Raw genomic sequence first — 21369 nt, 5'->3', positions numbered from 1 at the left:
TGATAATGTGTTGGTCAGTGGCACAATCATCCGTCACTGGGTAGCATTCAATTATCACATGGGAGGGAGGGGGGTATAAGTGCCAAATATTTTGTTAAAATATTTTCTACAACCGTGTAAAATATAGAGAACTAGGTACGAAAATGAGTATTTTACTAATTTTTTTTAACTTTTGAATTTTTTGACTTTAGAATGTATACAATTTATCTAACTGCGGTTCGTATAGACCAATGGTTCCCAACAGAGGTGGAATTTCACCCCAGGGGGGGATTTAGATACTGAACGGGGGAATATATTTTTGATGATATAACGATAATTTTATTTGCTCTGCAAGCATTAATCCCATTTATATCGACGTATCTCTGTAAGTCAGATTTCCACGCTTTTATAAATTAAAAGGCAAGCAAAAAAATCGATTGGATATGGAAAATGATATGCGTTGACATTATCAAATATATCCCCATGGATTATGGACTTTGTATAAAAAAAAAACAAACTCAATTTTCACATTGAATTAATTTTACCATCATATTTAATTATTATTTATAAAATTGTGTTAAAAAATTTATTAATTATAAAGTTGATTTGTATTTTATTTTTAAAATTATGATAAAAAAAAATTTCATTAGTTGTATAATATAATATTATAATATATTTATAGTTATTTTGCAAAATTTTCTTTTTAAACGGTTTACTAAAAAAAGGTCATCTTATTTCTAATTTAAGGGAAGAGGGCATGAGATTTTTGAAAATTTACGAGGGGAGGGAATGGAATAAAAAAGGTTGTGAACCACTGATATAGACGTTGAGCGTTCGAGACAAATGGGTTATCCGCTCGCTCATATAAAAATCCGTTCGTAGCGATGGACGGGTACGAAACGACACGGGTGCCGTTGATTGTGAAGTTTTTCGATTGTTTTGATTGTGAAGTTTCTTATACAATTATAATGATATAAATAAATAAATAATTGATTTTTTTTTTTTTGGTTTTTTTTTCATTATTATTATTTAGCAGTTTGCTGATGTTCGCGGTGTCGCGTTTCAGTCACATTACATTTTTAACGTCCAATAATCAAAATATCTACACCAGCGGTTCCCACTACGCGGGCCGCATGCTGCCCTTTAACAAATTTAGTGCGACCCGCACTAAAATTAAATTGTACGTTCTAAAATCCAAAATTCTATAAATAGAGAATAAAATGAACGTTGCTTTTCATTTTATTATTTTTACTTATTTTATCTTTCTATTTTAAACTTGTATTGAATTACCAGTTGGACAGATAAGCAGGTACCTATGATTATGAGTTTATTCATTTCCATCGCGTAGTCTTATATTAACAGTTTATCCATTATCGCTTATTGTCCGTTTGTATTTTATGACGTAAATTTTAACTCTCCATCATGGCGAAACGTAAAATCGAAGATGAACACAGAATATTTCAAGACAGTTGGAAAATTGAATTATTCTGTATTTCTGGTAAGAAACACGATGCTTCATGTTTAATTTGTCGTAAAACCATAAATATTACAAAACGTTATAATTTTAATTGTTATTAAACAACTCACCATATTGAATTTTCTAAAAATTATCCATCCATCTAAAATAAGATAAGAAAAACTATTTGAAATAAAAAAGAAATGTTTTCTAAAAAAAATCTGTTACGGTTATTATTATTAAAAATATATGCGGCCCACAAGTAAATTTCAAAAATTACATTTTGCTCTTTCTAAAATCCTGGTGAGGACCGCTGAACTTCACGGTATACTTTATATCTTTAAAATATCGTTACTCGTGTTGGCTTTCAAATTTGTTGTGTCCTAATTCAGTGTAACTTCCCTAACAAAACAGAAACCAAACTTCAAGTGCCTACTTAAGATTGTTTTTTTTTTTTTTACCCTTTTCGTTTACAAAACTGAGCGTGATGGTGTCGGAACACTTCAAAGAATAAATTTTGATCACAATATGTATGCGATGGCTATACATGAACGGTACTGTTGCGAGTTTCATAACCAGTCGACATAAGTTATGGGTCCCCGCCGATAATTAGATAATAATACAATGATTACGTCGATACGCTTGTTGTCCCGTAGGTACGCGTCTCATTATAATATATCATGTTATACACCCCATTGTGATACGATGGTGTACACACACCACACACATTGTTCGCGGTTTTTTAATAAAAACCATACCTACGTATTACAACAGGTTTTAATTTATAAATACGTATAATATTTCGGCATTTCATTAAGCAGTCGATTACGATTATGGTTGACGGGGAAGGGGAGGAGGCTGAACCTCGTACGGTTTTAATATGCTCCCCCCCTTTCCCCTTCCCACGTGATTCGTCTTTTCAAAACATAATTTATTAAAATTACCGAGCAGCACACATTTTCCATTTCAAGACTGCGAACAACGACGAGCTATATGAGTTTGTTTTAACACTTGTGCGTTTATGTATACGTATAAAAATACTCACCATTTGTGTGGCTTGTTGTCCACATTCGCAACGATCGAATAGGCATACATACACAACTGGTAGGTTCATTTATTTTATAATACTTATAAAATTCAAATTATATATATATATATATATATAATATTCAGAAACTAATTGTTTTATCGATAGTAGTTGGTATGTATCATATAATAATAGTACATTAAATTTATGATAATTACCTGCAAATAATATTATACAAACGGATACTCATTATTCATTAGTCATGATTGGGCGACACCGTTGGAGAACATATTTCTATATGCAGAAAAGGAATATACGATAAGGTACGAGGAATAAATAAAACAAGCTATTTTAAAGTAAACATCTCAGCCAATTATAATAGTATATTCCAATGTATAAAGCATTTCATTTTAATTATTTAAATTTCAGATAACCGAATGAAAGTAAAAAAAAAAAAAAATCAACAAAAATTACTAGTACAGAATTTTAACAGAACTTAAACATATAGGCTTAAATAACATATTTCTAACATAACATAATAACTAAATAATCATAATGCTAATAAGGATTTATTAATTCAGGTTGGAATGTAGAACTATATATTATATTATCATTATCAATATTATTTTTAACTAGAAATAAATATTATAAATAAAATATTTGAGTTAACCAGGGCTTATATAATAATGTTACCTATACCATTTGACTACACTGTTGTACGATGTTTGTTTGGACATTATATTATCTCTTAAGGAACGAACCTTCTTTAACAGTCATATTTTTTTAAAATTAGTTAAAAACTTCAAAACGTTTATAAAATTATTAAATTAATATCAAAACTAAACTTTATAAATTAAAATAATTTTATAAAAAAAAACTTCTATTATACCAACCAGAATTGAACTTTGCTAAATTTTTCCACAGTGTACTTACAACGTCGCATAATAGTGACGTTAAATATCATAAAATAGGTAACAAAAAAAAAAAAAAAAAATATATATAAAAAAAAAATAAAAAATAAAAATAAAAAAATAAATAGATAACGAATAGCGATACTTGAAACTCACAAATAAGGTGTGTAGATTGAGGATAACTCGCTTAGGATGTGCATCAATGTGTGTATGATTGTAAATAGAAACTGTTAGTTAGACCGTTGTGTTCATACCTACATAGAATTTTGTTCGATTATTAATGAGTAAAAATAATAATAATAATAATTATAATAGTGATAAATACGTATATATAAACATATATAAATATATACATATACTTTTTTTCTTCATTTAAATAACTTAAATATCAAAAAGTAAAAATTGCCTACAAACTAAATAATATTGTTCACATAACGTTAAAACGATCATAATAATACAAATGTAGTTAGGATGTGTTTTAGAACAAAATTAAACGTATCACAGGTTATATTCACAGTAAATATGCTACTTAATATTTACTAGGTACTACTTAATGTACCTACTCTAGAAAAATGCGAATCCTTTCCCAGATATTTTTTTTTTATTTTGCAAATTATAAATTAATAAAAACTATACTTAATATTATGAATTTTATAAATAGTTTATATTCAACCCGTTGAGGTTATAAACACATTAGGATATCACTACCCGTCCCAAAATTTGCTCTTTTATCAATATAATTTACTCGTCATCATGAATAAAAAGAAAAAAGGGTCGTACAGAATATCTATTGAGAGCCCATAAACCACAAACAGCGCCGTTAACAAGACACATACATTCGTGTCTTTTTTCTGTTTGAGGTAATTTCTAAACGTATAATAACACGAGCAAATTAATATTTTTCCTCAATAATTTGTATCCTAGTTTCGTGTGAAAATGCCTACCCTGTTTTCACGACACTAACTACAAGAGATACAAGAAAATACAGAAGACTTTGGTACGAGGTACATTTTTTTTTGTCAACGTATCAACGCTTCAATCGATTCAGAACGCGGTTTGTAGAACTAGGAGTTCCACCATCAGAAGATAAACCACTAATTTTGTTACTTGCTAAGCTATCAATTATAATGTATTTACATGTAATTTTTCCATTCCAGCGTAATACAGTTGACTTTCGATAAACGAAGTGGACCAAAGAAAACGAATAAATCGTTCACTACGTTGAAAAATTCCAGGTAATAAAACAGTTTTTAATATAATTAATGCAAAACTTTATAGTGTATTCTTTCGAAATTACGGACTTTACGGTACTCAATTTATCGAAAGTCTACTGTACTTACTGTACTCGGGTAAAAAATGAATATAACTTAAATATAACAATTGTCAGAGTCGCTCGTTGAAGTAATAACTACGCGACAATGATAAACTTTATGCAAAACTTTTATTACAGTTTTAATAATACAATTCGTAGTATCGATTTTTGTAAAAAAAAAAAAAAAACTTAAAATTAATAATACAGTTCTAAATTCATATACTTAAGTATTACGTTTGTACGGATAATACTCTAAACAAGTATAAAAAATATAGTAATAATTATTTACATAACCCAAACAACATATTGTTATATCAACATTTCTACTTGAAAACAATTATCCAACGACCGAACGCTGGATAGAATAGTGACTACAGTCCATAGAAGTGTTGTTGCGTAAGAGGTACACTCAATGCGCACCGTTAACTTTCAACGCACTTCGGATAAAAGTTAAAAGAACTGGACGTAAGTCCTTCGCGTTCCTGAAATCCAAAATATCTGACATAATTTCTCCGTACGATAACGGCAATCAGTCTAAATATTCCCGAAAAATATATTCTAGACAAGACATCTCCTTAAATAATTCTCACACATATCTGCCCGTAGACTACAAAAACTATTATTTCTACATTGTGTATTTGATAACTTATTCATCAAAATATATTTAATCGAATCTATCATTACATTATTACAATTATACGGTTTAACAATTTTAAAGATTTATTTAATATTTACTGTAGAAAATAGCAATTTAATAATCAGTAAATATTAAAATATTTAAAATGAATTCATGAATTATTATAAGCTGAACGAACCAGAAGGTAAAAAATAATCATCGTAAAAATATGTTTTGGATTACGATTGAAAATATATTTTAAATCTTGAGCAATTATGATTTTTTAAATATTGTGTACTCAATGTAAGCGTTTAAGGTGAGAGATAATTTAGTGAAGGTGTCTTGTCGCTGAACAACCATTACAGTTCGCCGAGTGCGGTAAATATTTGTTACGTTATTTATAAATATATATATATATATATTTAAAGCCAACGACAGCGTAACTAAAAAATTTGTTACTAAAATAATAATTTAGCTCTACGTATATAATGTAATATTAATATTAAATATAAAAAAATTAACATTTTGGTCGGTCTAGCAATATGATTGCATTAAAACCAATATTAGGTGCGTACTTGGAGCAACATGTTTGCAAAGTTCGAGTTGGTAAACTTGAAGTGTCTCTTGTCGTAGAACTTGAGCAGCGCTGGGCTGTACGGGTGTTTTTCCTTCAGGTGAATGTAATGCACTTCAGGCTCTTTGGTGGTGTGCCCACACTCTTCGCAAACGTACATCTGTAACGGACAACAGCACATGCGCATATTAATCACATATGTCCATCATACCACCAAGTGGCGTATGTACGTTTTACAACGGGGTTATAATAAACATACCTTTGTTCTTCGCTCTTTGTACGCGTACTGATGGTGCACGCCGTGCACTTTCAGACAATGAGATTCGAGTGAACAACGTTGGGTGAACGATTTTTCGCACAGATTGCACTTGTAGGGCCGGACACCTGTGGACGCACAATAAAACGTTTTGGGTTGGATGGCAGCGGTATTTTCAGAATGAATCGAGGTGAGTTAGAGTGCTTAATTGGCTAGGGAGAAAACCCTACAGTATTATCCTCACGAGAGCGCGTATTTTTCACCCGTCCCCATCTCATCCATAACACTAGGCCATGCAGGCAAATGATGCACATTTCACGATATTTGATAATGTCCTTTTTTTTTTTACAATCAAAATACATTGGTATTTTACACATAATGCAATTACGATTACCCGAATGAATAAAGATGTTATATAAGCCAGTCGACATGTCTGTCAGAACTATATAATATACGATAACGCGATACAGAAATGAAAAAAAAAACACATTTTTCGAGTGAAACTTCGACCCCGTCTGTTTGATGGTTGTACCACGTTATTATCGTATCATGATTGAAATCCAACTTATTATGTAACAAGTGTCATTAAGGCTATGATTAGTCGAAAGAAAAAAATTAAAGCTTAAAGTATGCTGTGATTTGAATTTTGGATTTTATACCTTGTAAAAATGTAGGTATCGGTAACTGTAACTAGTAATTTTGTTAATTTTCAAAATTATATTTTTATCATTAAATCTTTTTTCCTTTAAATTATTTGGTAATACATTTCATAAAACTTAAAAACCCATTGACTTTGGATTAACTATTTTATTTTGGCAAATAATATAATATTTTAAAAACTAGTTTTTCATCTAAATTTAATAAATATAAAGTAGTTTTTTCCTGTAAAATATTTTTTGTTTATGGTATTGAATGTTTTATTTTGTTATACACAGATTAAAATATTAAAAATTAAATTATCTATTGACATACTTCTTTAAAAGCCAACTAATATTTTAAAATACATATGTTGAACCAACAATTAATTTTTAAAAGCATTTTAGATAAAAGTATAAGTCACATAGTAAAATAAATCTAATGAATTTGTTTGCATTTATAGCGACAGTTTAGCAAATATAAAGAAATAAAATATTTCTAATGATCATTATAATAAACCGTCCCTTGATTACCACTCTAACTCAGCATTCGTTGGCATTCATGAAACAATAATTAATGCAATGTAAATTGTACATACCTGTATGTGTTCTAGTGTGTCGTTTCAAGTCAAATGTGTCATTGAAACCTTTTCCGCAGAAAGTGCAAAGATACCGTTTAACGTCACTGTGACACTTCATGTGTCTGTTCAACAAACGTTGCAGGTTGAAAGTCTTTGAACATAAATTGCAACAGAACTTTGAACCGTTTTTATTTGTTTCGACTGGCTCTTGAGGAGTGCTGGCCGATACGACAGTGGCAGGCGCTGTCACGGTTTTGTTTCTTTCTGGCTCGGGGGCTCTAGTAAGCGGGGCCGGTGGCGGTAGTGGGTCGTGGTTGGCCAGTGGGTTCTTGATGCCATGACCACCATTGACGAACTCAAATGGCAATTCGCTAGGAAGGCCAAGCTATAAATAAATATTTTACATTAGCACACACGATAGGTCCTGGTTAGGATAAAGGGATAAAAAAGGAAGCAAAGAACATGTACTTTTGCAGTAAGCTTATTGGCGAAAGAAGAATATTTAGGTTTCTCTATGGGTGGGGTGGTCTTTCTCACCCTATGTTGCAGAACTCTAACATCCATAGCGGAGTTACTAGAGTCCTTGCCGTTTTGTGGTGGTGGCGTAAGCGACGACATCGTACCGTCCATACTGACGCTAGCAGGTGACGGCGCAGACATACTGGTGTTAGAGTCTATCTCCAACGACGATAAGCCCGGAGATAACATTATTTGTCCACAAGCCTAAAATATAATACGATTCTGCTACAGTACTGTAACCTATTTATGTATAAAAACTACTTTATTAATGGAACACATACGTCTACGTTTTGCGGTTGTTGCAATTGCAATTGTATCTGCAGTTGTTGCATTTGTTGATTGGAGTCTTCAAAATTACCGTGCGATAACCGGTCTTTAGATATATCGCAGTTACCATAGTTATTCCGGCACGCTAATGATGGTCCATTGCTGTTATTGTTGGTGTTGCTGTTATTATTTTGCGGTAGGTAATTACGTTTTTCCGGTTGCGACTCGGAAAAACTGTTCCTATGTTCATTGAACATGTGTATAGGTTGTTCTACTAGCGAAGGAGGTATGCATTCTTGGGGCTGAAAGTAGAAAAAAAGCACAGTGTTAGTAAAAAAAACGTTAATTATTTCGCATCACAATAGTGCATCAGTTCAATTATAAGTATTTCGACGATAAAAAATAAAAAATAGTAAAATTTTAAATATACCTCTTTGAAGAATAACTCGGCGGCATCATTAAGACTGTCCAAGAAGTCCGGGTCCGTTGGACCGGCAAACGTGAGGGTCGCGGTGAATTGCAATGGGTCACTGGACGTGCCGTTTTCCGAGTCGGCCATTATCGTGTCGAATCCGTTCGATTCTTTTACATAACTAGAAAGATCTTCGCAGTCTTCTTTTATGTCGATGCCCAGCGACGAAGCATTTTGTAACATCGAGTACTGTTTGGGCGGACCATCCAGGCCGATATTAAATGGCCCACAGCCAGCCGTGGGGTTCTGACCCGTATCGTTGTTGCTGTAACAGAGCTGTTCGTTCATCATCAGATGGTACTGATTGTTGTACTGGGCGGAGTAGCAGTTGCCACCGGTCTTGATGAGGCTCTCGTGGAAAGGCGGCAATGACACGGGGCTGTTGGGCCCGCCGAAATGTTTGCCATTGCCGCCGGGGTTCATGCCACCTCCACCCGGCGCCATGCCTCCACCCAAGCCTCCGTTGCCCAACAGTCCGGCGGGTCCACCGCTACCTCCGCCGCCCAGCGAATACGAATGCAAAGACGATCCGCGGTTTGAACCGGAACTGGTACCGCCACCGGTGCATCCCCCTCCGCCCCCACCGCCTTGTTGACCGGCGCTGCTCCGTCCGCGGCCAGCAGCTGCGGTGATGATGCCATCGGGTGCCGGTACCAACTGACCGCGTAACGTGATGGTGAATTTGTTTTTGATTGCCTGCACGATTTCTGAGTCCAGATCCGACTCCTTTTTGGGCACGTGATAATCGATCGGCGCGTCTTGTTCGGGTTCCTGGACCGCGACCGGCGATCTTACGGAAGGCGATTCGGGGCGCGTGGGTAACGATTTTACGGCCACGGGTGTTCGTTGGATGACGGACACTTGATGACATTTGGGAGCCACTGGCGGCGGTGGTGGCGGCGGTGGCGGAGCGGGCGATTTCTTTACTTCGACCTCCGGGATCTTTGCCGGTTCCTCTTCAACTTTGGCCGGGGTCGGTTCGGATTGCCGAGTTATTTGCAAGCTGACTTTACTGCCGTACGGCAATAGATCACCGTCCAAAGTCGATCTGTAACGCTTTTTCGGTGGCGGGTTCCAGTCGGGTGATGGGTTCCAGTCGGGTGACGGGGGACACAATAGAATCGGCGTGGATTTCTCGACAAGCTCTACGGCGCCGACTTGATGTAGGGTAGGAAATTTATGTCGTGACGCTCGTCCTTGTATTCGATCGCCATCCTTATCCGTCAACGGATCTTTGTACGAGACGTTTTTATCTGTAAAATATATATAACGCGTAAATACATTGGACAAACAGTAGAATTTAATAAGTCAAATATTTAACGGAATCGACAGTCATCTCTTAGCGTGTTGTGTGTGTACACGTTAATAATATACACGCACGCAGAGGGTCACGTTCAAATGTTCAAGACACTACGGACATACGTAACGCGTGACACCCGAACCCTTTAACCCACTTGCCAGACACGACCGTTGTTTGTCCCAGGCCAAGGATAATTATTATTGTTATCCCGCGCCACACAACAAGGTCATGTTTGCCTCTGAATAAACAACCAGTACGCGGTTCGACGGACGCCAAGAGTGGTAACAAACGAACCACCCTTCTACTGACAACAATAAAACCATAATTCATGTTGCTCCGGTGTTCTATTATTTGACCAGATTTTTGGTCTTCGGTTAACAGCACAAACAAAACGGGATAAATATAAGGAACACAGATTTTATCCAAGGTCAGATTTTATTATTGTACGAGACACTCCGAATCCTGATTATCATTCTTAATAGTCGCAGAGACCGATATAATATGCTCGTTCTCGTATACATATATTATAGACAACGAAGAAAATACGTGCTATTAAATACATTTTATTTGCTGTGATATTGTACGGCTCGAAACGTCTAAACATAAAATGTTGATGGTTCGATATACATAATAATATTTGTTCCGTATAAATTGTATGAAATACGTAAGTTTTTATAATGAAATGTAAATTTTTTTCTTCATACAAATTTATGAACTTTTATCATTGAAACACGACTATTTCATTTCGTTTCAAACATCAGTGGAAGTAGGACGAAATAAAATAAACACTCATTAATATGATAGCCAAGACCGGGTTTGGCTGCGTCACGACTACCGGACGAACGGTTCTAACCGGATTCTTGAACTACAAGGCTGCGTTCACCAAGAATCTAAATACCGAAACACGTCTATATATATTATAAAGACACCGGCAGCGTTCAACTTTGACAAATTTCTTGTGAAAAACTCTTCTGTACATTGGGTCGTTTTAATATACATATAAATAATTATATATACTATGTATATTTTCCGTTCCGCTATAAAAGCCATTGGGTACGGATGAAAATCGGAAAAAAAAACAGTCTTAGTCCCGTCGACCGTAACGATCAATGTCGTTGCACTCGACCACTAGTACGGAAAACACTGCGCATCCAACCAAAATTTACCTCAAAGATTATTCACCGTAATGCTGACGGTTTGTTTTTTTATTGCAACACCTGAACGAGCAAAAAGCATAAAATGCTCGCCGGTAACCAATTAAATCCGATTTTCGTAGCCAATGAATTTGCACTACCTTATATTCACCAACGGTGTATACACTGCTTTTCCACTACTCCAATAGTTTATATCGATGGGTTTGTGTGAACAAATCTCGGAGCGTGACTAGCACAGAACTCGTTTTTTTTTTCATACTATCGAGACGTGTACATGTACTTTTGTATATATATATATATATATATATATATATATATATATATGATAATTTATAATGTGTATTCGTGGCGAGTGTATGTTTGTGTGTGTGTGTGTGTGTGTATGTGTGCAATCATAATAATACGTACACAATACAACTATAGGTATAACCGTGCGAAATACTTGCTGAATTTCAAATCATTAACCAAGTTCAAGGCAAAGTTCATGTCTGCTTATAATGGTCGGTCGTTAAAATCTCTCAAGGACAAAATACTTTAACAACGGTGCGCAGACGATACATAATAATATGCACGCGTGTAATTTTATCATAATTTTAAATCAAACCAATCAGGACAACACAATCAATACGTGACTTAAGCACACGTATATTTTACGGGACATGCCAGTCGGCTATACATGAACACAACGTTAAAAATATTTAATAATTTCACGTTATCTTTTACAGAAAAAAAAAAAAAAAACCGAAAAATGACCTTCGAAAATTTCGACCATAACGTTATTCTGCAGTTATGTGTTTGCCGTATTGAATAATAATGCATGTGGGTGTTTCACTGCCAGTATCATTGTGATTGCTTTTTTTGTTTTTGTTATACTGAATATACTTGTGTGGGGTTCGGTCATATTATGATAATATTGTATGCACATAGACAAACATACTCAACAAACTAATGGTTCCATTTTTGCCAGACATAACGGTATATTTAGATGACAATGCGTACAAAAATGTGTTGCGAATAATGCTGAGCGCAGAAGATAAATTTATGTTCACGCACGATTCAACGATAGGTACTGAATGTAAGGCACGTATATAAAGCCATTAAAAATGTAAGTATGGTTAAAAATGTTTCACGGACGAACGTTAAATACATACAAGAATTAGTCGTTAGAGCGTCCGAAATTCCAATACATTCGTTTCCAGATAAAGGTTATTTATTTGATAAATTATACAAAAATAGTATATTAAAAATTATTTGGAATAAAACTACTCCGTGATGAGCAAGTGAAATTTTGATATGTTTAAAAAAAATTCTTTGACATACTTTAACTAGGTATTATTGTTTTACTTCAACTGAATTATAGGTTGATGAAAAAAGTGTTCTCCTCGGTGAGCAATAAAATAATAATGATTTTATGTTATACCACATAGACACCCGTTATTTTCATTGCCGAAAGCGAATGTGTACTTATATGAGAATCGATATGAAACATTTGGCTTGTCTTCAAATAAGCAAATAAATATTTTAACAGAACGTGATTTTTATAACGTGGAAAAAAAATAATCGTTTTCAGTCGTAAATTTTCAGTGCCATTGTCCTGTCTATCGTAGTAGTAGACAAAACCGCTAGTGCGTAAGCGACCATGATGGGGACCGCCAAAGGACACTGGATAGCGACGACCTCCACAGACATATTAAACAGATAAAGGATTCGAACATTTTTTTTTTAACGTAATCGTCTATGTCTAATACGTAACTGCCGACAGTCGTAACGTTCGTCCTCGAGACGCGCACACTCGATAGTATTTTGAAGGGTTAATTAGATGCGTTTAGCGATTGTTTTTGCTAGCGCCCAAATGTGGAAGTTTGGCCTTGATAGAACTAAGCGTGGGTTAAGTATTTATTATATATAAATATTTTTTTTTTTTTAATGCATCAGTACGTAGCATTGGCGAAAACCGCTTTTTCTTCCGTACACAAGCGAAATAATTGAAAAAATTCCAAAAAAAAACAAATCTGGCCCGGGACCAAATTAACGGCGACCGGATTGGAGGCGAAAACGAACACCGCGCACCGCTAAATTTGTACGCCTCCGACCGCCGTAGTAGTACTTAATTGTTACTACTTCTTTTTCCGTGCACGTATAATATGGCGGTGGTTCGGAATAGATATATACGAAACACAGAGGAAAAACCTAAAACATTGCGACCGCCGCCCGGTACACGACGATGTCGAAGTCGCGCCGTCGTCGTGGTCGTCACCGATGGCATTGGTCCGTTCGGCGGGTCTACACAGTCAGGTTTTGTCCGGCACACCTCGTCGACGGTGCTCAAGGTAAAACTCGTTTCAGGTTCAATCACGAGCCAACGCAACAGCGTCTCGGCTAACGGCCGCAGATACCGCGGGGCGGCGGTACGGAGAGCAACCTGCGCGCGCGCGCGCGCGTTTCATAAAAATAATGTACGGTTACGGGGCGGGGAAACAAAAGAAATCCACCGGCCATAACAGTGATTCGGAACGTACGGCGGTTTGCCGTTCACTTCTACTACTCCTCTCCGCCGTCCGCCGCGTCGTTTTTATTGCGGACCGTGTTTCCTATTCACCTTCACATTGTACACACGGCCCCGGGCGGCAGCCGTGGTTGTATAATCGATTTTTGGCTACGACGAGAATTACACCAAAATCGTAATTCTCCGCGTCGACAGACGAAACCGTCCGTTTGTTCGGAATTCCAGTGGGATACAAAAAAAAAAAAAATAAATACATCATTACGGGACGCATTCGAGGATACAACACGGTCGCGTAACCTACTGTTACGATATTGGTTTTATCGATAAAATATGAATCGCAATACGTTCCAGTCCGTTGATGTCTCGCGGCAGACGCGGTTTTCGAAAAACACACAAATCGTACACCGTATGGGTTTTTTAAATTCCCGAGTAAATAAATGTACATGATTCATATTTAGCTGGAAAAAAATACGTGTATGCGGCGGTACCGATATAACGATATTAAAACCCAACAAATCATGTACTATCATTATAATTATTAATGTTATTATTAAATTTTGTTCGCGTGAAACCCGTATACCTTGTAAGCGGTTTTGGATACGTTTGATAATTTGAAAATTAAAAATAACAAATAATAAATATTCGCTTAAAAATAATTAACTTATTTTATTATCAAATATTTTATTTTATTAAAACCAGACATTGTTTATTTCCCATGTTGAAACAATGATTATTATTAACATCAGTATTAAGCACATATTATAGTTATATTAATTCATTTGGTAAAAAAAAAAAACGGCAGCGCCACATTGAAAAACGCATATATTATGATTTAAATGTACAAGTGTTGATTATTTAGAAGAAAATAACAATTCGTTAAATATGCTTACAAATTTCTTCTTGGTAAATTTACAAGACATCAGGAGAACCACTAACAATAAGGGCACTGATTTTGGGCACCTGTGCATTAGGCTGTGTTCACCTGTTATATAGTAGTCACCCTTCGTAGAAAATATAAAGTGAAAGAGAGTGAAGAATTCCGTTGCGCCCACCGAACAATATGATAAATAACATGTATAATATTTCATTTTCCCTTATTTTGAACGTGTGCAATAAAGAGGGTCCAGAGGGGAGTACGGTTTTATTGTGATCCATTCATAAGAAAAACATTTTGATGTATTCCGCAGCATAATAAAAACGCGGGGGATAAAATTTTTATTTTATCTTTTAGTTATAGAGAATAAATTGTAGTTGTACATCGGACGTTTAATATTTATAAATAAAATGTTATGAATCTTGTATATGACTTAAAACCATCGATAAAATAGCCAGACAACAGCATAGTATGCTACCGGAAATGGATCTTGCTAATATTAATAAAACAGCATGGCTTTTTGACCATGAAAACAGCGGTAGGAAAGAACCTCCAAACAAAACCGTACAGCGTTATGCATTATATAGCATTATATAGTAGTACAAAGAAATTTAGCAAACAGTTACGTAAAAATAAATTGCAATATTTATTCAAATAATTTCTATAAACTTCTGGAGACTAACGAAGTAGACGACGGTCGACTATTATTTTGTTAATTTTTTTCTCTCAAACAATGCTTCTTTAATTTAGTTGAACTATAATAATGATTATCGATTCCGACCTTCATATACTCCATGATTCATGAAATAATGTTTTAGGTGCCTAACTGGTTTGAAGATATTTCATCTACACACAGTCATCCGTTGGTTATATTGTGAAGTTCGATAACACCGAGTTCGTCATAGATCTAACTATATTATTATTGTAGAATTGAGGTTTCTGAACAGCGGTTTCCGTGCGAATACGCGAGACGGAAAACCACAACAGCAGAGGTAGAAGAAAACAGCGGAACAATGAGAGAAAAAAAAATCCTGGGAAAAATCACAACAGCGTGTAAAACGAGCAAAAAATAACCGAAGAAAAAAAAATAAATTGAAAGACATGCACTACTGTTGTGAAGTCGGTAATTATTACGAGCAAATCGTCGGAACGCATTGTGCCAGTTTGCTGACCAACCGAGCGTCTTCCAGAACATTGAACCCGCGGTAATAACGAGCCGTGAAGTGAAACGAAATTGACCTTGTTTATTATTTTTTTTATTATTATACATTATTTCTAGTAGTTTTTATTTTTCGCACGCACGTCATGCAGGGCGATCCCTGAAATTGAAGTCCGCAAGTTCAATGGATTCAGTGTCATTTGTGAATACATAGGTATGATTAAAATTTAATTTAAACGATTGCCACAATGAGGTAACGGGAATGCAAGAAAACCGGTTTTCGTTGACGAGAAACGGAACGTCAAGCGGCCAAGAATAATAATTATTCCCGAGGCGACTAATGCGGAAACAAATATTTTACTGTCACACATTTATTTATTAAATATAATATTAAGTACATAAGGGATAACCAAATAATCCTTTATTTATTTTCGTTTAAGTAATTTTACATAATTACTGTTGTACGCGATGTTTCAAAAACAATCTCATTTTATTCCACTGAGAGATCTAAAGAAAGTATTTCTGTGCGAAATTGGGATTGAACAGGTTTACTTGCGTAGAAGGAAATTATAAGTCATTTTGTTTAACAGTATACCCTACTTCAATATCGTTCCAGTACTATAGCGATCTTATGACACAAATGCGCATTACTGATTTGATGTCATAGTACTTTCTTTTTTTATTTTCAAAATAATACAATAATACACACCTGTTGACTATTGTTGCTTGTTATTCGTTTTATACAACTATTATAATAGAGTCTATAATTATTAGTATTTTTATAATATTATTTTAATAGGCATTCGAATACGAGAAAATTTAATAAGAATTATCGAGAGCTTAAATATAAATATTTATAAATATATATAAATATAATAAATATTATAATACAATATAATATAATATATAATATATTATAATAAATATAATTTATTTAGTAGCAGACCTCTAAAACATTAATAACTGTAAATTATTACAAAATAATATTTAATATTGTTTTATTTATAAAATACTATTCATAAAAAGGAAGTTTAATCCAATCGTTTTATTCAGTATTTGTATAAAAACCTAATTTTTGGAGTTGCTGACGTCAACTATTTTTAAGAAAATAATAGAAATCTCAATATTTATTAACTATAAATAATATTAGCATTGAGTTACCGATATGTACATGTAGTATATTTATACTACAGGGGTACTGTGTATATTTATTAAAATATAAATTGTAAAATGTATACATATATATCATGTATAATATAACCCTAATTCTATAGTTATTATAACTTTTTATAGTTTTAACTTAATTTAAATAAAGTAAAATAGAATTAAATTGATTATTTATTATTTAAGAATCAAAAAAATATGACTATCTTAAATTAAGAAACTAGGGTTCAAATGAGGTTGCGTAAATTTAATTAAGAGATGAACTAAATATAAGTTCGGGGAGCCATTTACTTTTGTTGAATGATATATCAGAATTCTTAGTCGAAAACCTAAATGTATATTACATAGATTTTGATCGATATCGGATCTAAAAGCATACAATGTCACATGACTACTAAAAGGAATGCTATCGTACAATTATAACAATTCTAAAAATTCATTAGCGTGACTTTTGATTGTCTTCGATTCAATATTACGTCAGTTATAGTCTTGATTATAACAAGTTTTATTTATTTATAGGTCAATCATTATTGTGATGTTTGATGGTAATAATTGTGCTAATTGAGGTAATATAATATACGTGTATAAATATCACGTTATAAATCGATTAATTTATTTGTATTTATTTAATTTTAGAATAACAGATATTATTTTACATATTATTTATATATAGATTTATTTATTTGAATATATAAAATAACTAATAATGATAAAATTTTAACAGTTGATTCGTTAAGATAAATCACCCAATAATTCCTAATTATTTTAATTTTACTGAGAAATAAGACGCACTTAATCCATAGAAAAAACCCGTGTAGAAAACATTTGTTTGGATTATTATACGAATACATTAATTTAAATATATATTACGCATTATGAGAAAGCTTTTATATGAGACTTGAAGATACACTTGTATAGTTATACATAAGTACATACTGTAAACCAGGGTAAGTAACATTTACTCACTTTCATTAAATTCCTGAGATAAGTTAAAACTAAAAAAATAACTAAATTTAGGTACAATTATTTAGTAAAAGATATTTTATTTTGAAAATAATACACCTCCTAACAGTAGGTACTTACTGTACCACACTTACTAACAAAAAACAACAGTACAAATAATTACAACATTATTTTTTGAATAATAATTTATACGTTTATTCTTCTTCTTCTCCTCCACTCGTCTCGATTTTTTATATCACATTTATACATTTATTAATAAAAATAAATAAAACATAAAAAACGAACCGTATAATGTTCACAAAATAGTAATTAGTATAGGTAAAGTTACTGATTTATTAACTAAAAATATATATAAACTCATAGTTGCAAGTAACTAAGGCAATAAAATATGTAACCTGAAAGTTAAAACTAATAATAAAACTTAAAAAAATATGTAGTAATATGTATCTGCGTATCTATTTAGTAGCATTATATATCTTACAAACGTATACAATAAGTATAAGGAATATTTATTAAAATATTAAAATGTTAAGCAATTTAAAAATAAGTTTTCTGTTGTATAAGCTACAGTTAAAGAATTATAAGCTATTCAAAATTAGTTGTAACAAATAAATTAATAAAAATAATGGTTAACATTATTTTACTGAAAATCAGCTCTAACTGTTAATTTTGTTTGCGATTGACCTTTAATCCAAGGCTGGTGCAGGACATTAAATGCCATTAATATTGCGATTTTATCGGCCGAAATATTAACTGCAGTACATTAAGATTATGGGTATGGTATAGTAGACGAAAAGAACCGAGCGTTTAAGTTTCCTCAGGCAACTGGCGATCCTGCACCAGTCGCGAGTCTATTTATGGCTACGATAGTTAAACACTTGGTGCCGCAAGCAACCGCCGCATCTAAGTCTGATCGATTACTATATGGTTCCTAGAGCGTGCGAGCTTGGACACGAATATCATATACATGTTACAATATAATATATTGATAAAATATTGGTAAATTTAATAATTCAGTGTATAGGTAAGATATGTAAGAGCACAATGTTAATAATAAAAAATTAAAATATTAAATAATCAGCAGTTCTACACCAATACAAACGATCGAATATACCGAAACGAACATCGAGATACTGTCCACTTCTGTGTACTCATAATTCTAGCAAAGATCGCTAAACATTTTTAAGTAATTATTTTTCTCATGACGACAACAATATATGATTAAGTGTGAAGAGATTTTATTCAAATAAAAATGTAAAAAAAACGGACTAGAAAATGGATAAAAAAATGTAGCCAGTGCGATCGGCTACCGGAATAAATCGAAATAAATGTTAATTTTTAAGAAATCGCACTTTTCAGTATACCCGTAAAGTCCGGCAATGATTCACCTCCCGTGATGTGAATGTTATGAATGTAAAAACAGTCGTCGTCTTCGTTGTTATTCCGAAAAAGAATAATAGTAATTATGATAAAAAAACAATAGTATGCTTACCGTGCGAGCAAGAAGTATCGCTGTTTATGTTCAGCGGGACTTTCAGTACTTCCTTCTCGGAAGTAGAGTCGACGTTTAGTTTCTCGCACTGGGTCAAGTTGCCTTGCAGCTCAATGAGCATGTTTCGCACCTTGTAAGTCTTCGGCATCTCGAGGTTGCCACGGCGGTATTAATGGCCACAAATGTGAAAACAGAACGTACGGTGGCGATGACCGGAAAATATGGGACCGTGACGCGGACGCGCGCGTTAAAAATCAAATAATGCGACGACGGTGCTCGGGCGCTACAACATCAGCCGCGCCGATACGGAGCGTACAAAGTAGGACGGCGACACGTCCACCGTGTCGACGATGAAATCATAATAAAATAACGTGCAACGATGTGGTCGGGAACAAAACCAAAACGGAATGAAATCAAAAAAAAAAAAAAATGAATATTAAAAACAATGAAGACGACAGCCGGTGCCGAAAAACGAGATAAAAAGTAGGTTCGTGTGGAATCACTACGATGGCGGAGGCGGCGACGGCGGCGACGACGACACGCGAAACACGGGTGACGCCGAACAACAGCAGACGACGGTACAGCGAGAACTGGCTTCGGTCGCGAAGCGGTTGCCCCCGAAGGCCCTCTCGTCGACGTCGTCGTCCACTAGTCGGCGACGGTCGGGTTCGGGTACAATAGCGGTGGCGTACGAACGAGGGCGGAGCGTCCCCGGCGTTGGTGGGGGCGCGTAGCGGGACGCGGGGGCTAGTCGCCGGTGCGCGGAACTCGTCGACGGCGGTATGCGAGTGTGTGCGTGCGTGTGCGCGTGTACGTGCGTGTGCGTGTGCGTGCGTGCCAGACCGGCCACTGCCAAGATCACGGTTTCTGCGGTGGCGTTACGGTCGGGCGGCGATGGGAAAAGAAGAAACCGAACAGAGGAAAACGAAAGAAAAGAAAAAAATAATAATAATATAAAGCCGTTGCGGCGGGGGTCGGTGGAGGGGAAAACCCGTCGGCGTGATGTAACCGGTTGCGCGCATGCGCGACGTTTCGGTCGCGAACCCGTTCGACAACGCGACGTACACTCGCGCACGGACGCGCGCAACAGGTATACGTGTACCTGCCGTGTGTGCGTGTGTGCCGTATAATAGTAATAATAATATAATGTTACCGCCGTCCTGTTATACCGTCCGTCCCCCCCCGTACGCCGCCGTAACACCCGTTCCTCCCACCGGTAGACCGGTTGCCCCCTTCATTCGCGCGCTGGCAACGAAGACGACGACGACCCGCTATGTACGGTCTGCCCACCGACGCCGTCTACCTATATTATTATTATTATTATTATAACCGTTGCCGATATAATAATAATACGCTTTTTACGTACACGCGCGCGTCTGTAAAACGAACGCTCGCACGGTATCCTCCATACGCGCGGTATCTCCGAACCGAATCCGCTCGACCGGTTCGATCCGTTCGTATAAACAATCGAATGTCGCACGTCTACGAGAGTTACACGTTTTATCGTTACTGTTTTATATATTTTTTTTTTCTCTTCGATTCACCGTCGCAACGTCGAAACGATACGAGTTTTACTTTTCGCCGTTCCCGTTGGACTGTGTTCGTTCCGTATTCCTTCTTCTCGCACAGCTTCCTCCTCCTCCCCCCCCCGTTCCTCCTCCGTTTCCGTTCCCTTTGGCCAGGGACCGCGCGAGTATTATTTCTCTATTGCTCGGGGAGGATCAAAACAATAAATCCGCGGTGTGCGATACCTGCACAACACGTAGCACCCGCGGTGTACGGTCTGTTGTTGCGTTGTACTGCCGCCGGTGGTCACTAATACCGCAATATCTTTCGTGTCGCATGGCCGTCATGAACTGTTAAATCGCATTCCGCGCCATGCGCGTCATAACATTATTATTATTGTCATCATTTTATAATACGTATAATTATATTGTAATTATCGCCGTCGTCGATGTTTACCCGCGACACAGAGTCGAAGAATACAAGTGGGCACGTGGGTATTATGAGATTTTAATCGTGGAAATATATTGGTTATTTTTTTTTTTTTCTGTCCGGTTAATGATGTTTTACATTCCGAGAATACAAAAAATGTTAATTCATTAATCATGTATACTTAATGGGCATGCGTCGAAATCGCCGATCCCCATGG

General features: G+C 35.3%; 1 protein-coding gene across 3 annotated transcripts; it reads right to left on the bottom strand.

Annotated features, from left to right (window-relative positions):
- Positions 1–3375: 3375 nt before the first annotated feature.
- On the bottom strand, positions 3376–20053 carry LOC112691620 (transcriptional regulator ovo). 3 transcript variants are annotated; one of them, XM_025565936.1, is made up of 8 exons: positions 19218–20048; positions 8564–9858; positions 8148–8435; positions 7816–8070; positions 7366–7732; positions 6135–6259; positions 5877–6035; positions 3376–3627 (listed from the first exon to the last, which is right to left on the bottom strand). In XM_025565936.1, the coding sequence occupies exons 1-8, from the start codon at positions 19363–19365 to the stop codon at positions 3622–3624; spliced, it is 2643 nt and encodes an 880-aa protein (XP_025421721.1). In that variant the 5' UTR covers positions 19366–20048; the 3' UTR covers positions 3376–3621. The 3 variants fall into 3 exon arrangements, with proteins under 3 accessions (XP_025421721.1, XP_025421720.1, XP_025421722.1); XM_025565935.1 differs by lacking the exon at positions 3376–3627 and adding an exon at positions 3792–5167 and having other exon boundaries at positions 19218–20053; XM_025565937.1 differs by lacking the exon at positions 3376–3627 and adding an exon at positions 3792–5167 and having other exon boundaries at positions 7885–8070; positions 19218–20051.
- Between the last annotated feature and the right edge of the window lie 1316 nt (positions 20054–21369).

The sequence above is a fragment of the Sipha flava genome, unplaced genomic scaffold, assembly GCF_003268045.1.
Source record: "Sipha flava isolate LNK unplaced genomic scaffold, YSA_version1 65_pilon_pilon, whole genome shotgun sequence".
Taxonomy (NCBI): Eukaryota; Metazoa; Arthropoda; class Insecta; order Hemiptera; family Aphididae; genus Sipha; species Sipha flava.
The sequence above is the reverse complement of the archived record's forward strand: the minus strand, read 5'-3'. Positions and strand labels throughout refer to the sequence as shown.